General features: G+C 39.4%; 1 protein-coding gene across 2 annotated transcripts in view; it reads left to right on the top strand.

Annotated features, from left to right (window-relative positions):
* Positions 1–26,964, top strand: part of GPR156 (G protein-coupled receptor 156) — a 116,944-nt gene that overhangs the window by 68,990 nt on the left and 20,990 nt on the right. For both annotated transcript variants that reach the window (XM_033211106.1, XM_033211107.1), the window contains exons 4-5: positions 20,684–20,813; positions 21,065–21,175. In XM_033211106.1, the coding sequence (XP_033066997.1) occupies positions 20,684–20,813; positions 21,065–21,175 (241 nt within the window). The remainder of the gene's footprint in view (positions 1–20,683; positions 20,814–21,064; positions 21,176–26,964) is intronic.

Consider the following 26,964-nt stretch of genomic DNA (forward strand, 5'->3'; position numbering starts at 1 on the left):
ATTTTATTGCCTGTAACTATTTCCTGGAGGATAATGATCATCCTTAAATTACTATGTGTTTTGTGAAGTTAGTGCTTTACTTTTCGTGTCCTAAATTTGCATATCTGAATCTTTAAATTGTAACTGCTCTTTCAAGTGTTCTAGGATTTCATTTGACATGGTTGGGATCTCTTTGTGATTTGATAGGTTTCTATCACATCCTCACTAGCCTTCTTTCCAAGCCACAGAACGGTCTGTCTTCATTCAGTAGAGACCCTGCCGTTCTAGTTTTCTTGCTGGAATTTGTTTTCCCATATCCTTCTTGAGCAAAGGTCACTAAAGCCAAATGTTTCATTCTGGCACTTTGTGAGACGTGGGCTTTAAACTCTCAGAAGAAGAGAAAATCTCATAGTTTTGTATGAGATATACAATGAACAACAGTAAAATAGAAATGTTATTGGCAAGAGGAGTCTTTCTCCAATATCCATGAGTAAGAATTCCTTGGACACATAAGATAACAAGAGGAATATACTTACTCTGCTTTCCTTTTGAGATATTCTTCACATACCATGAAGTTCTCCTTTTTAAAGTTTGCAATTTAATAGTTGTTAGTATATTCACAAGCTTGGGTAACCACCATCACTATCTAATTCCAGAACATTTTTATCACCTGCAAACAAAACCTTGTACCTGTTAGCAGCCTTTCCTCATTGCTCTCTTCCTCCCACACCTGGAAACCACTAGTCTACTTTCTATCTCTATAGATTTGCCTATTCTGGACATTTCATATAAATGGAATTATTGAACATGGGGCCCTTTGTGTCTGGCTTTTCTCATTTAGCATAATCTTAGCATAATGTTTATAAGGTTTCCCCATGTTGTAGCATAAAGCATTACTTCATTCCTTTTTATGGCTGAACATCCCATTATAAAGATATTCCACATTTTGTTTATCCATTCATCAGTTGATGCTATCTGTTGTTTCTACTTTGAGGCTCTTATGAATAATACGCTGCTGTGAACATTTGTGTGCAAGTTTTTTCATGAATATATGTTTTTACTTATCTGGGTATATACCTAGGAGTGGAGTTCCTGGGTTATATGGTGACTTTGTGTTTAACATAAGTGTGGAACTGTTTTTCAAAGTGACTATACCATTTCGCAATCCCACCAACAATGTATGAGGGTTCCAGTTTCCCTACATCATCACTAACACTTGTTTTATTATCTGCCTTTTTAATTCTAGCCATCCTAGTGGGTATGTCATTGTGGTTTCTAGTCATATTTCCCTTATGACCAATGATGCTGAGTATCTTTTTATGTGCTTATTATCCATTTGCTTATCTTCCCTGGAGAACTGTCTATTCAAATCATTTGACATTTTAAAGAAGTACATTGTCTTGGGGCCGGGTGCCATGGCTCACATCTGTAATCCCAACACTTTGGGAGGCCGAGGCAGGCAGATCACCTTAGATCAGGAGTTTGAGACCAGCCTGGCCAACATAGTGAAACACCATCTCTACTAAAAATATAAACATTAGCTGGGTATTGGTGGCACATGCCTGTAATCCCAGCTACTCTGGAGGCTGAAGCAGGAGAATCACTTGAACCCAGGAGGTGAAGGTTTCAGTGAGCCAAGATGGTGCCACTGCACTACAGCCTGGGCGACAGAGTGAGACTCTGTCTCAGAAAAATAATAAATAAATAAATATTGTCTTGGAAATATACTTAAACCAATTGGCCTATAGTTGCAGCTACTCAGGAAGCTGAGGTGGGAGGATTGCCTGAGCCCAGGAGTGTGATGTTTCAGTGAGCTATGATTATGTCACTGCTCTCCAGCCTGGGTAACAGAGTGAGCCCCATCTCTGAAAAAAAGAAAAGGGAGGAAGAGGAAGAAGAAGAAGTAGAGGAGAGGGGGAGGAGGGAGGAGAAGGAAGAGGAGGAGGAAGAAAAAGGAGGAGGAGGAGAAGGAGAAGAAGAGAAGAAGGAGAAGGAGAGAAGGAAGAGGAGAAAGAAGGAGGAGGAGGAGGAAAAAGAGGAGGATGAGGAGGAGAAGAAATGCTCTTAAATCAATAGTTCTCAAACTTGGTTCACATTAAAGTTTCCTAAAATCCTGATGCTCAGGCTTTACCCTAGGCCAGTTAAATGGTGTAGGACCCAGGCAACAGTTTTTAAAACAAATCTCCAGTTGATTCTAATGTTTGAGGGCCACTGCTACAGACTACATGACTAAGCTGATGATACCAACATAAAAATGTTAAAGATTTGATAATTTATAAATTGTGCCAAGTATTAAAGATGGGAGACTTGACTCAAATGTGAATTGTAAAATGCCTAATCAGGTCAAAAGATAGAGTTGAGATTTTTAGTAAAGATTGATGAACTTTCCTATAACAGGAAGTTTCAAACCACTTATTGCTAGAGAAAATGTCCTGGCTGTGGTTCTTGCCTAGTGAGCAGGAGTTGGTTTTATGAGGTAACCATGGGAGAGCCAATAAATGTGAGTGATCATGACAATTAAATCTTTAAGCCCAGATAATTTATGTCAATTATTCAATGTTCATTAAGGAAAGTGAAAAAAATATGAGTATTATTAGTAGAAAATGGAAAGGCAGGCTTTTGAAAGGCATAAAAAGATTGGAGGCTATTTTAAGAGACTTTATTGGAAGCATAGGAAAAGAGTATCTGAGAATTTTAAAAAATCCAGTCACATAAAAATGTGACAGTCACAGTGGTTATTGTAGAGGGAAAATGACATCTCTCAAAGAATGTAAAAAGCTCCCCAAAGGAGAGTAGGGAGCCCACAGAGTGTATTAGGTTAGGTACAAAATAGGAAAAAAGGCTTTGAGAAACACTTTTGAAGAGAGTCCAAAACACATAAAGGGATTATTTAAAATCTATTAAAAGGAAGAAGCTAGAATAACAGTGGGATCTTTTGCTGAGAATAAGGGGGCGCAGGGAGTGCTGAGGTACCAAAAGACAATAGACCAAACTAATTATATGCCTCTGAATGTATTGAGAAAGATACCAGAGTGATAGCATGTTCAAATTACCTACTATGAATGGATCAGTAATAGCTAATTAAATAGTTTCCTGTGTTCTGCATATTTCAAGTCAGGTAGGTGGAACTGATTAATCACTGGAAACTCTTGGTGTTTATCTGGAGATTTCTGAAAGCCTCCAGAAGAAATTTTTCTCGTCTTGCCTCTCCCTAAAACCCTTGTCCTTATGCTTCTATTACCACCAAGGCTCCTAAGTGTATAGTCTACCCTAGTCACCTCACTTTCTCATTTCCAATTCATTCTTCAACCCATTCTTCTAACTCCATTGAAATGTCATTAAATCTGACTCATTGCCAAAGTCATTAAATCAACAGATCTCTTTTTAGACTAAATTCTTTTTAGCCTTTAGATCCATAACACCATTAACTGTCTCTTCTGTTTTTCCTTTCTGAAACCTCTTTTCTTAACTTTTATTATACGTGAATGTCCTGGTTTTATCTCTCTGCTTCTTACCAGCTACCTTCACTGGCTCCAGAATTACTTAGGTATTTCTTTTGTTAAGGCTAGTCAAGTGAAGCAGTGGGAATGGAGAAGGAACAAAGAAATCTGTAACTGGTTGTGATCAATTAATTGTAAACACTACTGCATTCAGACAAGCCTTACCTATTTAATTTTGATAACATTCTGGGTTCCAGTCTCGATTCACTTATTATACTATATCCTTCACCTTGTTTTAACCTCTCCTGTGACATCTCCTAGTGCTGCTTCTCATCCCATTTTCTAACTTCATGGTTGATATAGTCATATAGATGTTCCATAGTTGATTCTGATCCAGTAACCAAAACCAGATTAAGATCTTACCAGCAATCTTACGCTTCCTCTGTGTAACTCCTGTCGTGGTTAATAGCACTACATCCACCTATTCTCATTCTGGATTCCTTTGTCTCCCTACACATCCAGCTAGTTACCAGGTTTTAGATATTTAACCTCTGAAATGTCTTTCAAATCTGTCTCCTATTGTCCGTCTCCATTGCCCAACCATAGTCTTCATTTGTTTTTCATCTGGACTATTGCAATAGTCCCCTAACGCATCTTGCCCACTTTTTCAGCTACTGATCTCTTGCCAGCATTTTTTTTTCCCAAACACAACCTAGTTTTAAAACACAGACTTCTACTGCCTACATAACTCCTTAGGCAAGTATTTAAGGTCTTTTGTAGTCTGGCCCTAACATAAAATTTCCACTTTTCCCCTTGAGATTAAGTTGTGCTCTGGTCATATATGAGAATGGCCATTCCTTGAGCACACCACGCACATTCCTCACTGTGCCTTTGTTCATGCTCTTCTTTGTTTCACAACTCTTCTCATTTTTCACCTGACAAACTCCTATCTATCCTTTAAGACAAATTTCTATCTCAAAATGTGGGTCCTGGGCCAGCAGCAGCAGTATCACCTGGGAACTTGTTTGAATACAACTTCTTGGGGCCCCACTTTAGACTCTGTTTAATCCCAAACTATGATGAGGACCAGCAATGTGAATTTTAATAAGCTCACCAGGTGATTCTGATGCATTCTAAAATTTAAGAACCACTGTTCTAGGGAACAATTTTTTTAATCAGTGGCCATAGCACTTTACACATACCTGTATTACTTACTGCATTATTTAATAACCATGTTTACTTACTCACTTATTTATCTGGTCTGCTAAGTTGTGAGTCCTCAAAGTCAAATACAATGGTTTTGTGTTCTGACACCTGCCATAGTGTCTGGCACACCACAAGTGCTTGATAAGAATTCAGCATACTAAAATATACCCCCTTCCCTCCAGGATTCAGTCTAGCTAGAGTAAACAGAGAGGGCTAAGATCAAATGGTGTCCAAGACATCTACTCTTAAAGGTTGATATACATCACACAAACCAAAAGCTTACACACTGACAATAACAAATGTCAGCAAGATAATAACCAATGGGTTATTTATTTTCATCAGTGTTAACAAAAAAAATACCTAAGTAATTCTGGAGCCAGTGAAGGTAGCTGGTAAGAAGCAGAGAGATAAAACCAGGCTTAATACCTGGGTGATAAAATAATCTGTACAGCAAACTCCAATGATACTAATTTACCTATGTAACAAATCTACACTTGTACCCCTGAACTTAAAATAAAAGTTTTTTTAAAAATAACAAAAAACAAATAAAGCAAATGTCAGCAAGGATGCAGAGAAGCTGAATCTCTCATACACTGCTGATATACCTACTCTGGAAAACACTTTAGAAGTTTCTTATAAAATTATTCCTTCACTGTGTGATTCAGCAGTTGCACTCCTATGTATTTACCCTAGAGAAGTAACTAGGTATGTTCACACAAAAAGCTGTATGCAAATGTTTTTAGCAGCTTTGTTTGTAATAGTCAAAAACTGGAAGCATTAACAATCAAAAAAGAAATCAAGAAAGCAATTCCATTTATAATAGTATCAAAAAATGAAAACTTGGGAAAAAATGTTACCTAAAAGATGAAAGACCTGTACACTGAAAACTGTAAAACACTGATGAAATAAATGAGGAAGGCACAAATCAATGGAAATATATCCATATTCATGGATTGAAAAAATGTATATTGTTAAAATAGCCATACTACCAAAGCAATCTACAAATGCAATGCAATCCTACCAAAATTCCAATGGTGTTTTTCACAGAAATATGAAAAAAACTAAAATTCTTATGGAACCACAAAAGACCCCAATAGCCAAAACAATCTTCACCAATAAGAACAAAGCTGGAGGTATCACCCTAGCCTATCTAATTTCAAAATCTACTACAAAGCTATAGTAACCAAAACAGCATGATGCTGGCATAAAAACAGACAAATCAATGGAACAGAATAGAGAGCCCAAAAATAAATCCATGCACTTACAGTCAATTGATTTTTGACAAAAGTACCAAGACAACACAAAAGAGAAAGGACAGCCTCTTCAATAAATGGTGTTGGGACAACTGTATATCAACATGCAAAAGAATGAAATTACTCCTGTAACCCCAGCACTTTGGAAGGCCAAGTTGGGCCAATCATTTGAGGTCAACAGTTCAAGACCAGCCTGGCCAACATGGTGAAACCCTGTCTGTATTAAAAATACAAAAATTAGCCAGGTGTGGTGACATGTGCCTGTAATCCCAGCTACTCAGGAGGCTGAAGCAGGAGAATCACTTGAACCTGGGAGGCAGAGGTTGCAGTGAGCTGAGATCACGCCACTGCACTCCAGCCTGGGCAACAGAGAGAGACCCTGTCTCAAAAAAAAAAAAAAAAAGAAATTGGACATTGGACCAATTGTATGTGGTATAAGGGTATACCATATACAAAAAATCAACTCAAAAATGGATTAAAAGCTTAAATGTATGACCTGATACTGTAAAAAGTATCAGAAGAAAACATAGGAGAAAAACTCCTGCCATTGGTCTGGGCAATGATTTTTTGGTTATGGCCCCAAAAGCGCATGCAACAAAATAAAAAATAGACAAATGGGATTAAACTAAAAAGTTTTTGCACAGCAATGGTAACAATAAACAGAGTGAAGAGACAACCTACAGAATGGGAGAAAATATTTGCAAACCATACATCTGATAAGGGGTAAATATTCAAAGAATATAAAGAACTCAAATTGATAGCAAGAAAACAAATAATCCAATAAAAAGTGGACAAAGGACCTGAATAGACACTTCTCAAAAGAAAACATACAGATGTCCAGCAGGTATATGAAAAAATGCTCACATCACTGATCATCAAGAAATGCAAATTAAAACCATGAGTTATTAGCTCATACCTGTTAGAATGGCTATTATGAAAAAGATGAGAGATAACAAGTGTTGGGGAGGATATGGAGAAAAGGAAACCCTGTACACTATTTATGAGAATGTAAATTAGTACAACTATTATGGAAAACAGTATGAAAGTTCCTTAAAAAATTAAAAATAGAACTATCATGTAATCAAGCAATTCTACTTCTGGGTGTATATCTAACGGAAATGAAATCAGTGTATGAAAGAGATACCTGCATTCCCATATTCACTGCAACATTAGTCCCAATAGCCAAGATATGGAACCAACCAAAGTGTTCATTTACTAATGAAAGGATAAAGAAAATGTGAGATATATGTATGTACACATACACACACAGTTGAGTACTATTCAGTCTCAAAGAAGGAAGTCCTGGCATTTGTAAAAACATGGATGAACCTGGAAGACATTATGCTAAGTGAAATAAGCAAGACATAGAAAAACAAATACTACATGATCTCACTTATATATGGAATCTAAAAAAGTTGAACTCATAGAAGTAGAGAGTAGAATGGTGGTTGCCACAGATTGGGGTGGAGGTGGTTGACAGAAATAGAGAGATATTGGTCAGATCAAAGGGCACAAAGTTCCAGGTAGGATGAATAAGTTGTGGAGAGCTATACAGCATAGTGTCTATAGTTAGTAATAACGTGTTGTATACTTGAAGAATTCCAAGACAGTATGTCTTAAATGTTCTCACCATAAAAAAAGATAAGTATGTGCAGTGATGGATGTTGATTAAATTAATTTAATAATTTTAATTATTTCACAATGTATACAAATATCAAAATACCATGTTGTATACCATAAATATGCGATATTTGTGAATTATACCTTAATAAAGCTGGGAGAAAAAAACTGGAAATCCAAATATTCTTCAACAGGTGAATGGATAAACAGTGGGACATCATACAATGAAATACTAGCTAGCAATAAACATGGGACAAAGTATTGATACATGCAACAACTTGGATGGAGCTCAAGGGCATATGCTGCGTGACAAATGTCTCACCGGCTTACACACTGTAAGAGTCCAGTTCTATACAGTGTTCTCAAAAGACAAATTTATAGTGATGGAGAATGGATTAGTGGTTGCTAGGAGTTAGGTTGGGGAAGTGTGTCACTATAAAGGATAGCATGAGAGAGTTGTGTTTTTAAGTGTGTGTGTGTGATAGAACAGTTCACTATCCTGATTATGACGGTGGTTTCATGTGAATTTCATAAAAATCTATATAGGTGATAAATTTCATAGGACTACACACACATACATACACATACACACAGAATGCACATAAAAACAGTTGAAATTTCAATAGAGTCTATAGTTTTTATAATAGTATTGCACTAATGTCAATTTCCTGATTTTGATAATGAACTCTGGTTATGTACGATGTTATTGGGGAAAGCTGGGCTAAGAATACACAGGAACTCTCTGTACTGTTTTTACAACCTCTTGTGAGTCTTAAATAATTTCAAAATGAAAAGTTTTTGAGAAAAATAAAGCACAGGGATTTCTGATGAAAGCTAAATTAGAAAGCACTGCTTGACATAATGCTAAAACAGGACCCTGGAAGTGGAGAGCTCATTGCCTGGTGGAGGTGGGAAAGGGGTAAAGGGAAGTGGAGATTCCTGCCTTGAAGAACATTTGGTAGAGCACAGACCAGGCCTCTCAAACTGGTCACTCCTGGCTTGGGGAGTAACTAATACTAAGGTGGAAAGGGAAATGAAAGCTTCCTTCTCATCAGCTTCCCACATGGGGAAGGGGGCTGGAATCTCTCCTCAATAGGCCTCCATTTTCTCAATAGGGAAAACGGAGAGAAGGGGAAAAGGGTTCCTCCTTAACAGTGGTCACAAAAGGTTATGTGTGCAAACAGTGAAAGGTTAGATGACATAAGAACTCAGGCTCTGGAATCAAACCCAGCCTCAAATCCAGTGGCTTGATTGTTCTATTGAACTTTGCTATATACCCTGTTTCTCTATTTAAAAACAGGAGTAATGATACTACTTATCTCTGACAGCTGAATATATTAGATTGTCTATATAAAGCACTTAGCAACCACCTAGCACATAGATAATCAGTGTTGGCTACTCTTTTTAATACTATTCTATGCCATTACCAATTTTCTTAGAAATAACAATAATACACTCAGATGATTCTGACCATAATGTAATTTTTGATGAAATTTTCTTCAGGATCCTTCAATGCTTCCAACTCATAAATTGTATCAGCCCTCGGTCAGTCCCTATATATGTAAATACAATTTAAATTAAAATTAATAGTTGTTACTTTCTATTACATGTCTTCTATGCGCTTTGCACTTTAAATACACTATCTCTAACCTTTATAGCAGGCAGGATAATTACTATTTTCCCCATTTTCAGATGAGGAAACTGCTTCAGAGTGGTTAGGCAAGTCTCCAACATCCATAAACAACACAGTAAACCTAGGCAGTCTGATGGCAAAGCCCAAGCTCTTTCCACTACACTGTTACCTCAGTAGTAATCCATAAAAGACACTTAAACACATACATGCTGTCTGTTAGTTGTTCTTTTTACATCACATTACATGGGCAGACTCTACAACTCCTGCCACAGCCTGGCACAGACACTTCCAGGCCCTATTGCCGGAGCCAGTGGAGACACTAGACGACAGAAACCAAGAACCCAAAGGTAATTGTAGCAAGAATTCAGTCTGGAGTTTAGTCAGTAGATAAATCCAAGAGGCATCATGGAAATTGTGCCAAGGTCCAAGGTCCAAGATCCAAGCCAGCAGTCAGAATCTAAAGGGGCAGGCAAAACCCAGCAGGCAGCTCTGCAGGCTCTGTGCCCCCCAGGTGATATATGACTTCCTCTCTGTCTCCTCTTGTTGACACTGCCGGCTATAAATGGGGGCTTTGTGGATCCTCAGTCAAGAAGGCAGGTAAAAATTCTTGACCTACCAGCACTACCACAGGACGTTAGAAACCAGGGCAGGAAGACCCTGGGTCTTCATTAGTCAGTGTGATGAAAACCCAGGCAGTTGGGTCCACTAGTGGGAAATGAAAGAACACTGAAGGAAACCAGGAGTCAGGACATCATCTGGATTTGCTGTCCCAACATGGTCCCTATCTGGCGATTAAACAGCATGCAAATTTCTTCATCTGAAAATGAAGGAATCAGGTCAGATCACTGATTTTCAAACTGTGTTCCTCAGAGCCCAGGGACTCCAGTCCTGCCGTGGAGAGATAGATGGGCAAGCAAGTCCTTCCTGTACAGCACGCGTCCTTTCATCTCTTCCAAGTACTGAACCTTCTAATTCTAATGATTTATGCAGTGTAACAAGCATTTAGTAAGTTTCTACTAGGCTCGGGGCCTTGTAGAAGGTGCTGATGGGGACAAAGCTGAGTAAAACCCAGTCCCAACATCCTGAATTCCTAGATTCCGGCTTAGTGGGGAACCATTCCAGCAGCTGTCATAGTTCAGGATTCCTCTCAGATTCCAAGATACACCCAGGCCCGGAGTTCTGCCACAGAATCGAAGATAAGAAAGAAGGGAAAGAGGCCAAGTGCAGTGGCTCACGCCTGTAATCCCAGCACTTCCGGAGGCCGAGGCAGGCGGATCACCGTGGGGTCAGGAGTTTGAAACCAACTTGACCAACATGGAGAAACCCCGTCTCTACTAAAAATACAAAATAAGTTGGGCTTGGTGGCGCACACCTGTAATCCCAGCTACTCGGGAGACTGAGGCAGGAGAATTGCTTGAACCTGGGAGGTGGAGGTTGCTGCGAGCCGAGATTACACCACTGCACTCCAGCCTGGGCAACAAGAGTTAAACGCCGTCTCAAAAAAAAAAAAAAAAAAAAAGAGGAAAGAGGACTCTTCCCCAGTATGGCAGGCAATCTTTCCTGCCTCAAAGAGATCAATTTGCATGTCACCTGGTAGCCCATAATATTCTGCTTTAGCAGTGACTCCTTGTGATTGGATGTTTCCTAGGGCCAATTGTGCTTGTTCTTCATGCCCTACTTAAAATCAGGACATCTGCTCTGCCCTTTTGGAAGAGCTACAAGTCACCTGCCAGGAGTTGCTCAAGGCCTTTTCCTGCAGCTAAACAGAGAAAGGAAGTTGAAATCACTGCCTCATAAATTACAACACATGCCAGGGTCGTAACCCTAGAGTCTGAGGTTCTAGGCGAAAAGAGGATTTTTTGTGTGTGTCTAGTGTTTTCCCATGGCATTTAAAAGCACATCTAAAATATAATTGCATGAGATATGACAAAAATACATTCAGAAACTAATTTTTTGAAGACAAACAAACAAAGCAGAATGTGCCCATAATATTCCTAAGTAAAGCCACACAAACTTCCTTTCCAGTAAAGGTATCCTTTGGGGCTTTTTCCACCTCCTCATCACCAACTTATCTTGAATTTATCACTATGCTTTTTCACTACTGTTCCTAAACTTCAAAGCATTTAGTCTTATATCCAAATTTCCATATTTCAGCTTTTAAAATAGTTGCAAGGATGCTTTTAAAGTTGATCCTGGCCAGGAGAGGTGGCTCACACCTGTAATCCCAACCCTTCGGGAGGCCAAGGTGGGAGGACTGCTTGAGTCCAGGAGTTCGAGACCAGCCTGGGTAACAAAGAGAGACCTTGTCTCTACAAAAAAGTAAAAACTGGGTGTGATGGTATGCACCTGTAGTCCCAGCTACTTGGGAAGCTGAGGTGGGAGGATCACTTAAACCCAGTAGCTCGATGCTGCAGTGAGCCAAGATCATGCCACTGCACTCCAACCTGGATGAGAGAGTAAAACTCTGTCTCAAAATTAAATTAAATTAAAAAGTTGATCCCAGCAAACTAACACTGGAACAGAAAACCCAACACCGCATGCTCTCACTCATAAGTGGGAGTCGAACAATGAGAACACATGGACACAGGGAGGGGTACATCTCACACTGGGGCCTCTTGGGAGGTGGGGGGCAAGGGGAGGGAGGGCATTAGGACAAATACCTAATGCATGTGGGGCTTAAAACCTTGATGACTGGTTGATAGGTGCAGCAAACCACCATGGCACATGTATACCTGTGTAACATACCTGCACATTCTGAACACGTATCCCAGAACTTAAAGTAAAATAAAAAAAGAAAGAAAAAAAAAAGTTGATCCTTAGGCCTGTTTATAGTCCAAGGGAGCTATGAATGCTGAAATTTGTACACTGTCAATTTATATGTATATTCACATATTAATATCTATAATACACATAGATTCAGGAATATAGATTTTTGTCAAATGGCCTAGTGGATACTGATAAAACAACTTCTAATATTCAGTTAAAATTTTATTCTATTTTAAAGAAAAAGAACAAATAAGAAAATCGTCTTTGCAATGAAAAGGTCAGAAACCAAGGAGGTGGTATCCTAATACGCTGATAGCAGAAATTATATCTCCTTTGCCTTCCTATCTCTGGTTCTTAATACGATGGCAAGTTGGTATTTAGGAATTGTTGAATTAATGTTTGGCACATGAAGATCATTAAAGTAAGAACTCATAAAGCATGGGAAAAACAAGGTCATTTGCTAAAGGGGAATTTGGGGGCACGATACTTAGCAAGTCTTCTTTTACACTTATAGCTAAATATTTTGTTTGTTTGACTATTTGATTGATTTTGATGTAAATTCTATTGCACCTCTGGTAAACCAAGTCAGCCTGCTCTTCCTGATTAAGAAAGAGAGGCAGAAATGCAAAGTGTAACCAGCTTATTAATAAAGCTAAGGATAGAGAAAAGAAATTTGTCTCTGGGCTGGGAGCAGTGGCCCACGCCTGTAATCCCAGCACTTTGGGAGGCCGAGGCGGGTAGATCATTTGAGCCCAGGAGCTTGAGACCAGCCTGGCCAACATGGCAAAACCCCATCTCTACTAAAATTACAAAAATTAGGCAGGGATGGTGGCACATGCCTGTAATCTGAGCTACTTGGGGTGGCTGAGACACCAGAATCACTTGAACCCAGGAGGCGGAGGTTGAAGTGAGCTGAGAGCGCCTCACTACACTCCAGCCTGGGCAACAGAATGAGACTTTGTCTAAAAAAAAAAAAAAAAGGAAAAAAAAAACTGTCTCTGGCATAACTTGAGAAGGGAGAAGCTAGAAGAGACCTTTGATTTCATCAGGTCCAAGCACTGCTAACCATTCAGCTATTCTGTGGGCAGAATGTCTTTGTTCTTCCAGATGCAATTTCAGCAGCTATGGGCCTGAACTGACAGTGCTGGGTAAGGAGTTCCCTCTCTCCATGTGAAATGAAGCAGGACTACAGGAAAGCAGGCTGATTTGGAAAGGCCAGGCCCACCCAGGACAAGAGGCGGTGCTGAATGTTTGGCTCATGACAAAACATAATTTACACATTTACTGGCTTCAGGGATGTGAAAAGATATAATTTACTGGCTTCAAGGGTGTAAAAGTGCATGCTTCCTAGCCCAGCTGCAAGCAGCAACTCAGTCCAAGATCAGCAGATTTTCTGAAGCCTGGGGGTGGGATGCATGTTGTTAACCTCTGATGCAGATGTCTACTGAGAGTCTGTAATCTGTGTGGTCGTGAAGATGAGATCTCATCCATCAATTGCTTGACAAGGGCTATCATCATATCTCTGGGCCTACGTGGCCCTCAACACACAATGTGAGAAACATATTGGACAAAAGCATTTCCTGGGAGAATGCTCCAGCGAGAATTCAGCCATTGACAAAGAATCTTTCAAGTGGCCCTGTCTCATTGGAGACAAGTAAACATATATACGCATGGGCATATGTGAATATACACACTCCTCCAAGGTGCTACAGTTTCCTAGAAACAAAAAGAATGAGAGAGGAAAAAGCTTTACAGGCATGCTTTTTAGGATGCTTTCTCTCATTTATTTTTAGACTCCTTTCAGCTCTATGCTGAGAGCGAAAGCAAAGGAAGGGCTTACCCAGAATGTGAAGCTTTTTAGTGAGGGTTTGGGGTGTGCAGATTTGCTAACGTGGTGAAAACCCAGTGTCTATGGAAGTTCACAGCATCCACAGCACTCAGAGCCCCCCAAATATATCTGGCCCTTGTGTTCACTAATTCCAAGGAATTATCAGCAATTCCAGGGGACCACGGGGATCACCCTGAAACCACTACAATTACCCAGAATGTGCCCCTCCTAACACATAGGCATTGAACAAGTTCCTAACTCCCCCCCAACTCTCACAGATCTCTGGTACTTTAAAAGCCTTATGGCACACATGCCTAGCCCTCAGCCTTCTGCCTAACAGGGGAGTGCTTTGCCAGTGAAAAATAAGATTAGGGAAGAGGACAAAGGAAGAAGAGAAGGGGTTTCCATATCCATTAATGAATTCATTCAACAGATGGTTATGGAACACTTAGCATTTTCCAAAGACCGTGCTATGGTGTGAGTTATAGAACAAGAAACAGCCTGGGTTTTGAGGAGTAGAAACTGTCCAGTAGAACTAACATTAAAAGGCAGTAATATAACATGACAATTGTACTGATGCACATAGACCCTGGAGTGTTGTAGGGACATAGAAGATGGCACCAAACCTAGACTGAGGGCATCATCTGTACAGATACATACTCTTATTTCTTTGAGTCCTGTGAGGTGAGTCACTCACAAAGAAAATGTACAGAAATAACTCAGAATAAATAAAAAGATGGATGGCATAGTAAGCTTGGCAGATCGATGTTGGAGAACATCAGTTTTGGTGGCAACAATCTGCAAGGTTGTCTAATTTTCTCCTGCACCTCTCAGCTGCCTGGATGCAAAAGCAGACAGTGGATTGTGGCTCTGATCTGAGTTTTACTGGGCAGATGCTACAGAAGGGCTTGTTTGAAAAGGGAATTGGGTGTTATTGAGAGAACAGTTCAGATGACCAACCAAGGATCTGAAATTGGGTTGAGATAGGAAGAGAGACTGATAGACTATGAGGAAGCAAAAGAACCAAGTGACTGGAGGTCTGTAGGCTGTCAATGTACAAATGTGGTAGGAGTAAGCACATGACAGGGCTGGAGGGTAGGACCCTCATTCATTTATTCCTCAAATGTTTATTGAGTGCCTTCAGTGTCCAGGTAGTGTTCTAGTTCTGGGAGTACATCATGCACAATTCTATTGGGAGGAGAAAGCAATAAACAAAATCATAATAATAAGTAAATTATGTAATATGTTAAAAGGTAATAAGTACTATGGTTGGATGGGGGCAGGGGAAGAGAATAGAGCAGGATGAGGATTCAGAATTCCACAGACAGGGTATAATTTTAAATAGGGTTGTCATCATAGCCCTGGTTGAGAAGGTAACATATGAACACACAATCAGGAGAGAAAGAGGATGAGCTATGAAGATCCATGTATTGAAATATTCCAGGCAGAGAGAACAGCCACTTCAAAGCCTCGCAGTGTGTGAGTGCCTGGTGTTTTCAAGGAACAGCAAGGAGGCGTGTGGCTGGAGTGGGGTGGGTCTGGAGAAGATGTAAGAAATGAGGTCGAGAAACAACAGGGATCAAATGTGTAGGCTTTGTAAACTCTGGTAAAGACTGGCTTTCCCTCTGGGAAATAGAGAGTCATTGTGGGGTTTTGAGCAGAGAAGTGACATGATCTTATTTCTCTTTAATGGATTACTCTAGCAGCTATGTTGAAAATAGACTTGAGGGAAGTGCCAGGGTAGAAGCAGGGAGACCAGTTAGGAGGCTGTTGCAATAATCCAAATAAGAAATGCAAAGTAAGACTTTGATCAGGTGGTGGCAGCAGAGGTGGTGAGAAGGAGTTAGATTCTGGATGTATTTCGAGGATAGAGCCAACAGGATTTATGACAGATTGGATGTGGGTGGTGAGCAAGAGTCAGGATGACTCCAAGGTTTTTGGTTCAGGCAAATTGAAAGGTGGAGTTGCCATTATCTGAAATGGGGAAGAATGTGAGCGATTGAGAGGGAGGCTTGGAGTTAAATTTTGAACAGATTGTACTCAAATTGGTGTTGGGATATTGGTATTTAAAATTCCTGAAGGGGAACCATTTTGAATGACCCTAAGACCCAGAGTGTAACCTGGGGATGGGTGTCTGAAGAGGAATAAAGTGAAATCATTATGATTGAATAATTTAGAACTCTGGAGGCTGAAAGGCTAATGAAATCTCCTAGGATGTTCTACTAGGATGGTGGCCCAGGCACGAGAGTAAGGAATGGGGTCAGGCCTTATGATAGACACTTTAAATACAAATGGTTAGAGGTCCCACTAATAGTAGCTTGAGGTGTGCAGAATTTTAATTGGGTGCAGATTAGTGTATACATTAGAAATAAGCAAGATATTAAAAGATCAAATTTGCTGAAACACATCAGATAACATTATGATAAAGCTGTTTGGAGTTTTATTTGAGATTTATAATCCCACTGTAGCATGGATCCAAAATAGTAAGTTGATAAAGAAATCGGATACATTTTCACAATTTAAATCTTAATTGTTTTATTAGAAAGCATTTTGGAAAGACATTCATATTTGGTTTTGGATAGGCTAAAGCTCAGTGATATGATTTACATCAATTTTTGTAGCATTTTAGAGAGCATGGTCTTGTGACATCTTAGGAAAGTTTTCTGTTAGTCACAGCATGCCAACAAGTACCTTGTGCTCCATTCTCTGGCCATGTTTTCCAACTCAGTAACTCCAAATAAAATGAACTGCCAAGTTCAGAAAGTAACATTTGATAAAGTTTTGCAACATCATACCGTTGAGCTGGTGGATGTCACTTAAGCATCTGAATTCATTAGAGACTATTGAAATGATAATGCAGAATTATACAGGTTTTGCAGATGTAGTTTGATATTTACCTATATGTATTGAAACGTCACTTGAGGATAGAAAAGTCAAGAAAGTTCTTGTCTTACATTTCCACTCAATAAATGAAGAGGAAGAGATAATGAGATAGCTATATAATCCTTTAAAAAAAAAAAAAAACTTCACCTTGTTTCTGACTGACAGTAACCCAATTCAGGCATTTTACTCTTCAATGGAAGACAAGTATCCTAGATAGTACTTGCTATCTGTAATTAAGTATACAATATTGAAATCTATTTGCTTTGTGGAAATTATGTGTTTGTGACTGACTAAAATATTCAACTATGTAGGTTTCATCTTTTAGCTCAATAGAAAAATATAAATGACATTGGTGGCTGAATTCCTACCAACATGGCAAAGACATTCCCCAGACATACATAATTCACCTGCTGAATTGGAGATGATTCACCTTTCAGTGACTTCACAGGTGTTAACTTGGCCAAACAAAAAAGGGAAATCATCTTGTATTCATCTTTTGTTCCCTGAGGCAAGTTTTCAGTAAGATTGCTCAGGAAAAATGTCACAATATGCATATATAAGTCCATAGTATGTCTATTTGAATAATGAATTAGCATCACTGTCTGAGAGGTGAAAACTATTCAATGTATATTTTGTGGAAAATGACTAAATTGAGTTCCTCTTAGCTAAATCAGAAAGAGAAGGAATCCTCAATCAGGATTTCATGCAGTACTGTATCACTCAAAGGAAAACTGATTGTATAGTGATACTCAAATAAAATGGGTCCAAAGAAAAATTATGAGAGAAACTTACCGATCAGTGATCTAGACCAAACAGACACGTGGCTGTGAAATCCAGGCAGTTGCTTGGTGATGAGGTCACCATCAGATAGTCATGGCTTATGTGCAGGAACATGAGAATGGCCATGGGGAGGAATAGCTGGGTTATAGGTCTTGCAGGAGTCCACCCACTGCTTGTGCCATTGCTCAAACTTCTGACTGCACCAAGTGGCTGATGCCAGGTCAGCAGTACTCTCTGCTCTGAATCAGTGTCAGCACTGGTCTCTCTAATGGAGTACTTTTCTTTAAAAAATGCTTTGTGAAGCTGCTGGTTAGCACTCTTCTTACTTCTGTAGTTAATATTCACCACATATTCCCCTTCTTTTGTGGAGAGATAAAGAAATTAAGGAAAATCACTCTCCATAAGTCCACAATCTGAAGACATGGAGGCTGAGGAGGCAGACCTGAATGAATAACTGGATCATACAATAGGGCTAGATCTTAAATTTGGATACAGGAGACTTAAGGTAAACCATAGAAGATTGTTCTTTATACATGTAGCTCTTTTGCTAAATGATAAAGGTGGTATGTTAAGATTAATGAGTCTGAATGTAATGTACAGAATGTACTAGAACAGAGAAAAATTGGTGTTTACTGAGAGCTGAAGGTTACATCAAAAATCTAAAAAGTAGTATTTTTTCATCATCTTAAAGTTTGCAAAGAGTTTTGGCACATACATCATCTCATCTTTGCAATAACCTGTGGGGTAGATACAAAAGATGATGTTATTTTCATTTTACAGATGAGGAAATAGGAGCCTGTTTCCTGGTCAGACAGGCTTAGTCAGCTGTGAGTGGCAGAGCTGGTATACCCACCTGTTACCCTCGACTCCAGTTCCATTGCTCCTAACATGATTGTATCCTGGATAAACATGGTATCAAGAATGGAGAGGCTGGGCGTGGTGGCTCACACCTGTAATCCCAACACTTTGGGAGGCTGAGGTGGGTGGATCACCTGAGGTCAGGAGTTCAAGACCAGCCTGGCCAACATGGTGAAACCCCATCTCTACTAAAAATGCAAAAATTAGATGGGTGTGGTGGCGCATGCCTGTAAACCCAGCTACTGGGGAGACCGATGCATGAGAATCGCTTGAACCTAGGAGATGGAGGTTGCAGTGAGCCAAGATTGCCCCACTGCACTCCATCCTGTGCAACAGAACAAGACTCTGTCTCAAAAAAAAAAAAAAGAAAAGAAAAATGAACTTTGGGAGGCTGAGGCAGGCAGATCACTTGAGGTCAGGTGTTTGAGACCAGCCTGTCCATCATGGCAAAACCCTCTCTCTACTAAAAATACAAAAATTAGCCTGGTGTGGTGGTGGGCACCTGTAATCCCAGCTGCTCAGGGGGCTGAAGCAGAAGAATTGCTTGAACCTAGGAGGCAGAGGTTGCAGTGAGCCAAGATCACACCATTACACTCCAAACTGGGCAACAGAGCAAGACTCTGTCTCAAAAAAAAAAAAAAAAAAAAGGATGGAGAGCGAGAGAAAGCTCAGAGACTTTGAAATAAGAAGTGAAAGAGACCTGGCACAGTGGCTCACACCTGTAATCCCAGCACCTTGATAGACCAAGGCGGGCAGATCACTTGAGGTCAGGAGTACAAGACCAGCCTGACCAACATGGTGAAACCCGTCTCTACTAAAAATACAAAAATTAGCTGGGCGTGGTGGCAGGCGCCTGTAATCCCATTTACTCGGGAGGCTGAGGCAGGAGAATCACTTGAACCAGGGAGGGGGAGGTTGCAGTGAGCCAAGATCGTGCCACTGCACTCCAGCCTGGGCAACAGAGTGAGACTCTGTCTCAAAAAAATTTTTTAAAAAAAGAAGAAGTGAATGAAACCTGGCAATTGATTGGGTATTTCTGATAAAGAAACAGAAGGAAAGGTATTCCTAGGTTTCTAAAACCTGGAAGAGGAGGACAGTGAGATTATAATATAAACAGCTGATGTTGGCAACATGCCTATTATGTGCCAGGCCGTGTGCCAAGCATTTTGCCATATTGCCTCATGAAATCCTCACAACTCTTTGAAGGTAGATCATATAATTATTATTCTCATTTTAGAAAGGGTATGCATGAAAGTTGCTCTCACTTTTAGAAAAATAAGAAAGTCTTCGCTCCAAAACAAGGCTGAGCTCAGTTGGACTCACTGGCCTATGGTGACAGTACCTGGGGCCTGGGACAGTGGTTTGGTGTTCTTGTGCGTATGGATGTATCACAATGCCAGACACAAAGTAACTAAGCTGTGCTCATAGCAGTTATGATGTTTGCAAATCCAGCACTGCCAAACTGTTTAGTGCCTCCTAGGTGCTTTGCCTGTGGTTAGAACAAGCTTCACTAAGTGGCTAGTTTTGCCTTGGCCCTAGCCTTTAAGGCAGCCTGCCAGGTCACCAAGAGACATAGGTAAGAATGCTTTCCTCCTTAGTTATGATTTAAAAATAAAAGTATAGCAAAGTATAATTATCAAATGACTTTTAGTAGAAATGTTGCATTTATATACACTATTTAGATTCCAATTCTTAAATACAATGGCTTTCTTTCTTGTTACTTGTAATTAATTAGTATCAGTCACTGTCCAGTGTGAGCCTGGCATTGCCCTTAGGTTAACCAGTTCACATCCTGAACCTCTGTTGGTGCCCGGGGTATTTGTCTGTACCCCTGATTATTCACATCTCAATCTCACTTTCCAATTTGTCTCTAATCTCATCTAAAACTGTTAATACTTGAGAAAAGGCCCTTCCCCAATTTCCTGCTTCTAATCCCTTTATCCTCTTTCTTTCTTGGTCAAGTAGAGGAAAACGGTTTACATATCAAATAAAGAAAATAGTATATGGAAAAAAAAAAAAAAACTGTTTCCAAATAGTAGTTTACCTTACAGCTCATTTCTAAGGGCTCCAAACTCTGTGGGTATCTACCTGCTGGTTATTAATTCACTAAGCTGCACATGGCAGTCCCCTAGCAACCATAAACTTCATGGATAAAATCCCAACTCTTCTCCAGTACCACCTGTTTGTAGGTAGTCAGCCTTCTTTTAAAAGACGTGGAGTTATACAAGCAATAAATGCCAGAGTTTAGTTCTTTTTGAAAATAAATTTAAAGAAATCATAAGTTTTCACAAGGCTGTAAAGTGTTTTCTTCCCAGTGGTCCTTCACTGCGAGGCTGCACTGGAGATTACGCTGGTGAGGAAGCTTTGATCTCATAGGTCTTTGGCCTCAAGGCAAAAGGTCATGGCTGTAAGCGTCTTTCTTCCTGATCCCCTCTAGGATTGTGAAGATGTCCAGTCCCAATCTGAACATTGTGACCTTACTGGGCAGTTGTCTGACTTACAGTAGTGCTTACCTCTTTGGGATTCAAGGTGTTTTAGTGGGGAGCTCAATGGAAACTCTCATTCAGGTAGGTGAAGTTTTAAAATTTGGTTTTGACTAAAATGTTAAAGTTGTGATGATTTTTTTAAACCAGCTGCTCCCATGGGTGGTGGTTACCTTTATCCTTGGTGTGGGCACTTTTCGAGGCAATCCCAGAACACTTGGTGAGGTTCACTCTGTACCCCATGCCCTCTGTGGGACCCAGACCCTGCAAATCAGAGTGTGTGGAGAACTGACAAAGGTTCCTCTTGTGACTCTTCTGTCCCCTTCCACCTGTAGATAAGACTGTCCATGCTGTGCATTGGGACCTCCCTTGTGTTTGGCCCCATTCTGGGAAAGAGCTGGCGACTCTACAAGGTGTTTACCCAAAGGGTGCCGGACAAGAGAGTGGTAAGTAGACAGCAAGTACACAATGCTTGATTGTAGATGGCAGCTTCAGCATTAGTTAACAGCTGGAGAAACTCATGCAGATGACTGAGCCTAGCCCCTTTCAGGACATCCGAAGTTCTTGTTTCTCATTCCAAACCCTGGAATCCTGCGGCCTCATAAGGCCTTAGGCCTGGAAGGCTGTGGATCACTGCTGTTGAAGATAGGGCTTCAAACATGGGCTCTGGTTCCTATGTACCCCAGGCCCTGTGGGGACATGTGAGCTGGCCAATACCTGGTGCCAGTGTGAGGCCAAACAAGATGCCCAGAGACTGTTGTTTGGCACAGGTGTGAGCTGGAAGTGAAGGGAGGAAGAGTGATTACAGAGAAACTATAGCAAGTAAGTAGTTATTTCCTTCCCTGGAGCCCAGTTCTTTTCTATACAGAAGGCAAAGAAGGATGTGCCCAGAGAAGTGAGCAAAGAAGAGCAGGAAGAATCAACCCTAAGTTATGTAGCAGCCAGATCACCGACATGTCCCTGAGATCAGTCATCAACTTAACCACATTTCCCCATTTTCTCAGGTTGTCTGATGAGACTGCTCAAACCTCAATTCCTGACCAGTATCCTCATTGGGTATAGGCCCTGCCCAGACCCAATATATCAATCAGTTGGTGTTTACTTCTCTGAAATGATGGGAATTTTTTCTTAGCAAATGTTATTGAATGGTGCATACTTACCAAAAGCTCAGCTGTGAGCAACCATACCTGTGAAGAAGATTGCCTGAAAGGACAAAAACTGCATTCATCCCTCAAGAACACTGATTTCTTTTTTAAACATAGCTTTATTGAAGTATAATTGACATGCAGTGAACTGCACATATTTAAAGCATATGATCTGATAAATTGTGACATGGATATACAACCAAGAAACATGGTGCATAATGAACATATCCCTCATCTTCAAAAACTTCCTTGCAACCCTTTGTTATCTCCCTCTCCTGTCCAATCCTTATATCCCTTGTTCCTATCCTCAGGAAATCATTGATGTGCTTTCTGTCACTGTAGATGAATTTGCATTTTCTAGAGTTTTCTATAAATGGAATCATATAGTATGGATTCTTTTTTCTCTGGCTTATTTTACTCACATAATTGTTTTTATGAATATTATAGTTATTTATGTTGCGTGCATCAATAGTTCTTTCTTTGTTATTGCTGAGTAATATTACAATGCATAGACACACATTTGCTTATCTGTAGATGGATGTTTGGGTTATTGCCAGTTGTGGCGATTAAAAATAAAGCTGCTATGAACATTCATGTACAAACTCTTTGTTTAGACATAGGCTTTTATTTCTCTTGGGTGAAAACCTAATTTTTTTTTAGAAAAAAATACTTTAAGAGTAGGACGATTGGATCATATGGTAAGTGTATATTTAACTTTTTAAGAAACTGTCAGACTGTTTTTCAAAGTGGTTGTACCATTCTGCATTTCCACGAGCAATGTATGAGAGTCCATTTCCTCCACATTCTTGGCAACATTTGATTTGATCAGTCTTTTTCATTTTAGGCATTCTAATAGGTATGTGTGGTAGTATCTCATTATGGTTTCAAATTTGCATTTCTCTAATGCAATATTGAGTATTTCTTTACATGCTTATTTGCCATCCATACACCTTCTTTGGCAGACTGTTCAAATCTTTCACTTTTTTTTTTTTTTTTTTTTTTTTGAGACAGAGTTTCACTCTTTCACCCAGGCTGGAGTGCAGTGGTGTGATCTTGGCTCACTGCAACCTCCGCCTTCCAGTTTCAAGTGATTCTCCTGCCTCAGCCTCCGAAGTAGCTGGGATTACAGGCACCTGCCACCGTGCCTGACTGATTTTTGTATTTTTAGTAGAGACAGGGTTTCATCATGTTGGCCAGGCTCATCTCAAACTCCTGACCTCGTGATCTGCCTGCCTTGGCCTCCCAAAGTGCTGGGATTACAGGCATGAGCCACCGCACCCAGCGTCACCCATTTTTAAATTGGATTTTTTGTTGTCTTATTATTGAGTTTTGTGAGTTCTTTTTATATTCTGGATACAAACCCTTTATCAGATGTATGATTTGCAAAGATTTTCTTCCAGTTTATTCTTTTGTTTCTTTTACTTTCATTTACTTCAGAGTGTCTTTCAAAGATATTTCTAATTCTGATGAAGTCGAATTTACCAATGTGTTCTTTGTTTTCAGGTTTTTGTTTGTTTGTTTGTTTTTTGTATTTTTAGTACAGACTTTACCATGTTGGCCAGGCTGGTCTCAAACTCCTGGCCTCAAGTGATTCACCAGCCTCAGCCTCCCAAAGTTCCAGGATTACAGGCATGACCCACCACACCTGGCCCCATTGTGTTCTTTTATGGATCATGTTTTTGGTATTATATTTAAGAAATTTTTGCCTAACTTAAGGCCCCAAAAGGTTTTCTCATGTGTTTACTTCTAGAAATTTTAGAGTTTTAGCCTTTACATTTAAGCCTATGATCCATTCTGAGCTAATTGTGGTATATGGTATAATGTACTGATTGAATTTTATTTTTTTACATACAGACATTTGATTGTTCCAACACCATTTGTTGAAAAGATCGTCCTTTCTTCACTGAATTACCTTTGTGCCTTTGTTGAAAAGCAGTTGTCCATAGGTGTGTAGATCTATTTCTGGACCCTCCATTCTGTCTCACTGATGTGCCTGTCTCAACAGCAATACCGTATTACCTTGATTACTGTAGCTTTATACTAAATCTTGAAATCAGGGAGTATTAGTTCTTTGGCTTTCTTCTTCTCTTTCAGTGTTGTTTTGGCTAATCTGGGTCCTTTGAATGCCCATGTGAATTTTTGAATCAGTTTACTGATTTCTACAAAAATTCTTTTGAGATTATGTTGAATCTAATAGATGAAATTGTGGAGAATTGGCTTCTTACTAATGTGTATCTTTTTTCCCATGAACCCATTTATTTAGCTCTTTAATTTTTCCCATCTTTTTTTGTACTTTTCAATATTGTTCTTTCACATCTTTCATCAAACTTATTTCTAGGTATTTTATATTTTATACCATTTTATATGTTATTATTTTTTAAATTTCACTTTCCAGTTGTTTGTTGCTAATATATAGAAATATAATTACTTTTTTTTTTTTTTTTGAGATGGAGTCTCCCTCTGTCATCTAGGATGGAGTCTTCCTCTGTCATCTAGGCTGGAATGCAGTGGTGCGATCTTGGCTCACTGCAACCTCTGCCTCCCGGGTTCAAGCGATTTTCCTGCCTCGGCCTCCCAAGTAGCTGGGATTACAGGTGCCTGCTACCACACCCGGCTAATTTTTGTATTTTTAGTAGAGACGAGATTTCACCATGTTGGCCAGGTTGGTCTCAAACTCCCGACCTCAGATGATCCGCCTTCCTCGGCCACCTGAAGTGCTGGGATTACAGGCATTAGCCACTGTGCCTGGCCACATAAATATAATTAATGTTTATATGCTTAGCTTGTATACTGCAACCTTTCTAAAGTACGTGTTAGTTCTAGCAGCTTTTTTTTTAGACAGAGTGTCACTCTGTCGCCCAGGCTGGAGTGCAGTGGTGCAATCTCAGCTCACTGCAAGCTCCGCCTCCAGGGTTCACACCATTCTCCTGCCTCTGTCTCCCGAGTAGCTGGAACTACAGGCACCCGCCACCGCCCCTGGCTAATTTTTTGTATTTTTAGTAGAGACGGGGTTTCACCATTCAGAGGATGGTCTCGATCTCTGACCTTGTGATCCACCCACCTCGGCCTCCCAAAGTGCTGAGATTACAGGCGTGAGCCACCGCGCCCAGCCTCTAGCAGATTTTTATAGAGTCTGTCAGATTTTCTACATAGATGATCATATCATCAGTTAATAAAGATAATTGATTTCCAATCTCTTGTTTGATTGCACTGGCTAGAAACAATAGTACAATCTGAATGGAAGTGGTGAGAGCAGATACCTTTGTTATTCTTGATCCTATGGGGAAAACAGTCTTTCAAAACTAAGAATGATGTAGCAGTAGTTTTATTGTAGATGCCATTTATCCAGCTGGGGATATTTATCCATTCTTATTTTGCTGAGAGTTTTAATCAAGAATTGATGTTGGGTTTTGTCAAAAACTTTTTCTGGGTCTATTGAGACGATCATATGGTTTTTTTTTTTTTTAGTTCATTCACGTGGTGGATTATGTTAAATGGTTTTTTTTTTGAACCCTTATACAATAGACTTTATTTTTTAGAGTGGTTTTAAGTTAACATAAGAATTGAGCAGAAGGTACAGAGGTTTTACATATACACTCTTTCCCCACACATGCATAGCCTCTTCCATTATCAATATTCCCCATCAGAGTGTATATTTATTACAATTGATGAACCTACATTAATACATCATTATCACCCAGAGTCTGTACTTTACATTGTTTCACTTTTGGTGTTGTACATTTTATGGGTCTGGACAAATGTACAATGACATATATCTACCGTTACAGTATCCTACAGAGTAGTTTTACTGCTCTAAAAATCTCTACGCTTCTGCTCTTTATCTCTTTATCTGCCCATATGTTAAATGATTTAGGGTGTCAAACCAACCTCCATCCCTGGGATAAACTCCACTTGGTCATGATACATTATCCTCTTCCTAATTGTTGGACTCATTTTTATAAAAACTTTGTTTAGAATTTGTACATTCATGTTTTTAATACATATTGCTCTGTAGTTGTCTTGTAATATATTTTTCTAGTTTTGGTATCAGGGTAATGTTGGCTTTATAAAATGAGTTGGGAACTATTCCCTTCTTTTCAATTTCAAGAAGAATTTCTATAAAATTGCATAATTAGCACTCATGTATAAGTACCTTACAATAGTAAGGTACTTTATCCCTATTCCTATCTTTGGTGTTACGTTTTAAGCCCCATATGATTCTTTTGTTTAATAAATCAATTATCTTTTAAAATATTTTATTTTTTTATTTTTAAGACCCAGGACAACATGCTGAATTTTGTTATTTTCTTTAATGATATTTAAGTAATGAAAACTAATCTTGTATTTTTCTGTTTAGTTACCTTTTCCAGTGTTCTTAATTTCCTGTATAGGTAGATCCACATTTTGGTCTCATATTATTTTCCTTTGCCTGAAGGATATCTAACATTCCTGTGTGGGTGTGCTACTACTGAATTCTTTCAGCTTTTGATTATCTGAAGAAGTCTTCATTTTGCCTTTGTTTCTGAAAGATATATTACTGAGTATAGAATTCTAGACTGAAATTTTCTTTTCTTCTTCCAGTACTTTCAAGATATTCCTGCACTGTCTTCTCACTTGGCCTTGTATCTGATGAGAAGTCTCATGTTTATTTTATGTCTACACAAAATGTGTCTTTCTTCACTGCTTGCTTTGAGTAGTTTCGCTTTATCACTGGTTTTGAACAGTTTGATTAGGCAATTGGTTTGTTTTTAATTTTACAAACACTTTGAATCGTATAACTGGTTGTGCTTCTTTCTTTTCATTGGTTGTCAAAAGCTCAGATCCACATTTCTTCTGCTCCAATTAGTAAATGCTATTATATGTACACTCTTCATTTGAGCCTTCATCATAATTCCCTTTATTTTCTCTCTTCCCTGATGTTTAATGTTTTAATCCTATCACAGTATATATTTTTCTCCATTTTATTTTTGTAGTCACAAACTAACACATTCTCTTCATCCTAAGTCAAATACGAATGGTCCCTGACATACAACAGTTCAACTTACAGTTTTTCTGTTTTACAATGGTGTGAAAGCAATCCACGTTCAGTA

The sequence above is a fragment of the Trachypithecus francoisi genome, unplaced genomic scaffold, assembly GCF_009764315.1.
Source record: "Trachypithecus francoisi isolate TF-2019V2 unplaced genomic scaffold, Tfra_2.0 Lachesis_group0, whole genome shotgun sequence".
Lineage (NCBI taxonomy): Eukaryota > Metazoa > Chordata > Mammalia > Primates > Cercopithecidae > Trachypithecus > Trachypithecus francoisi.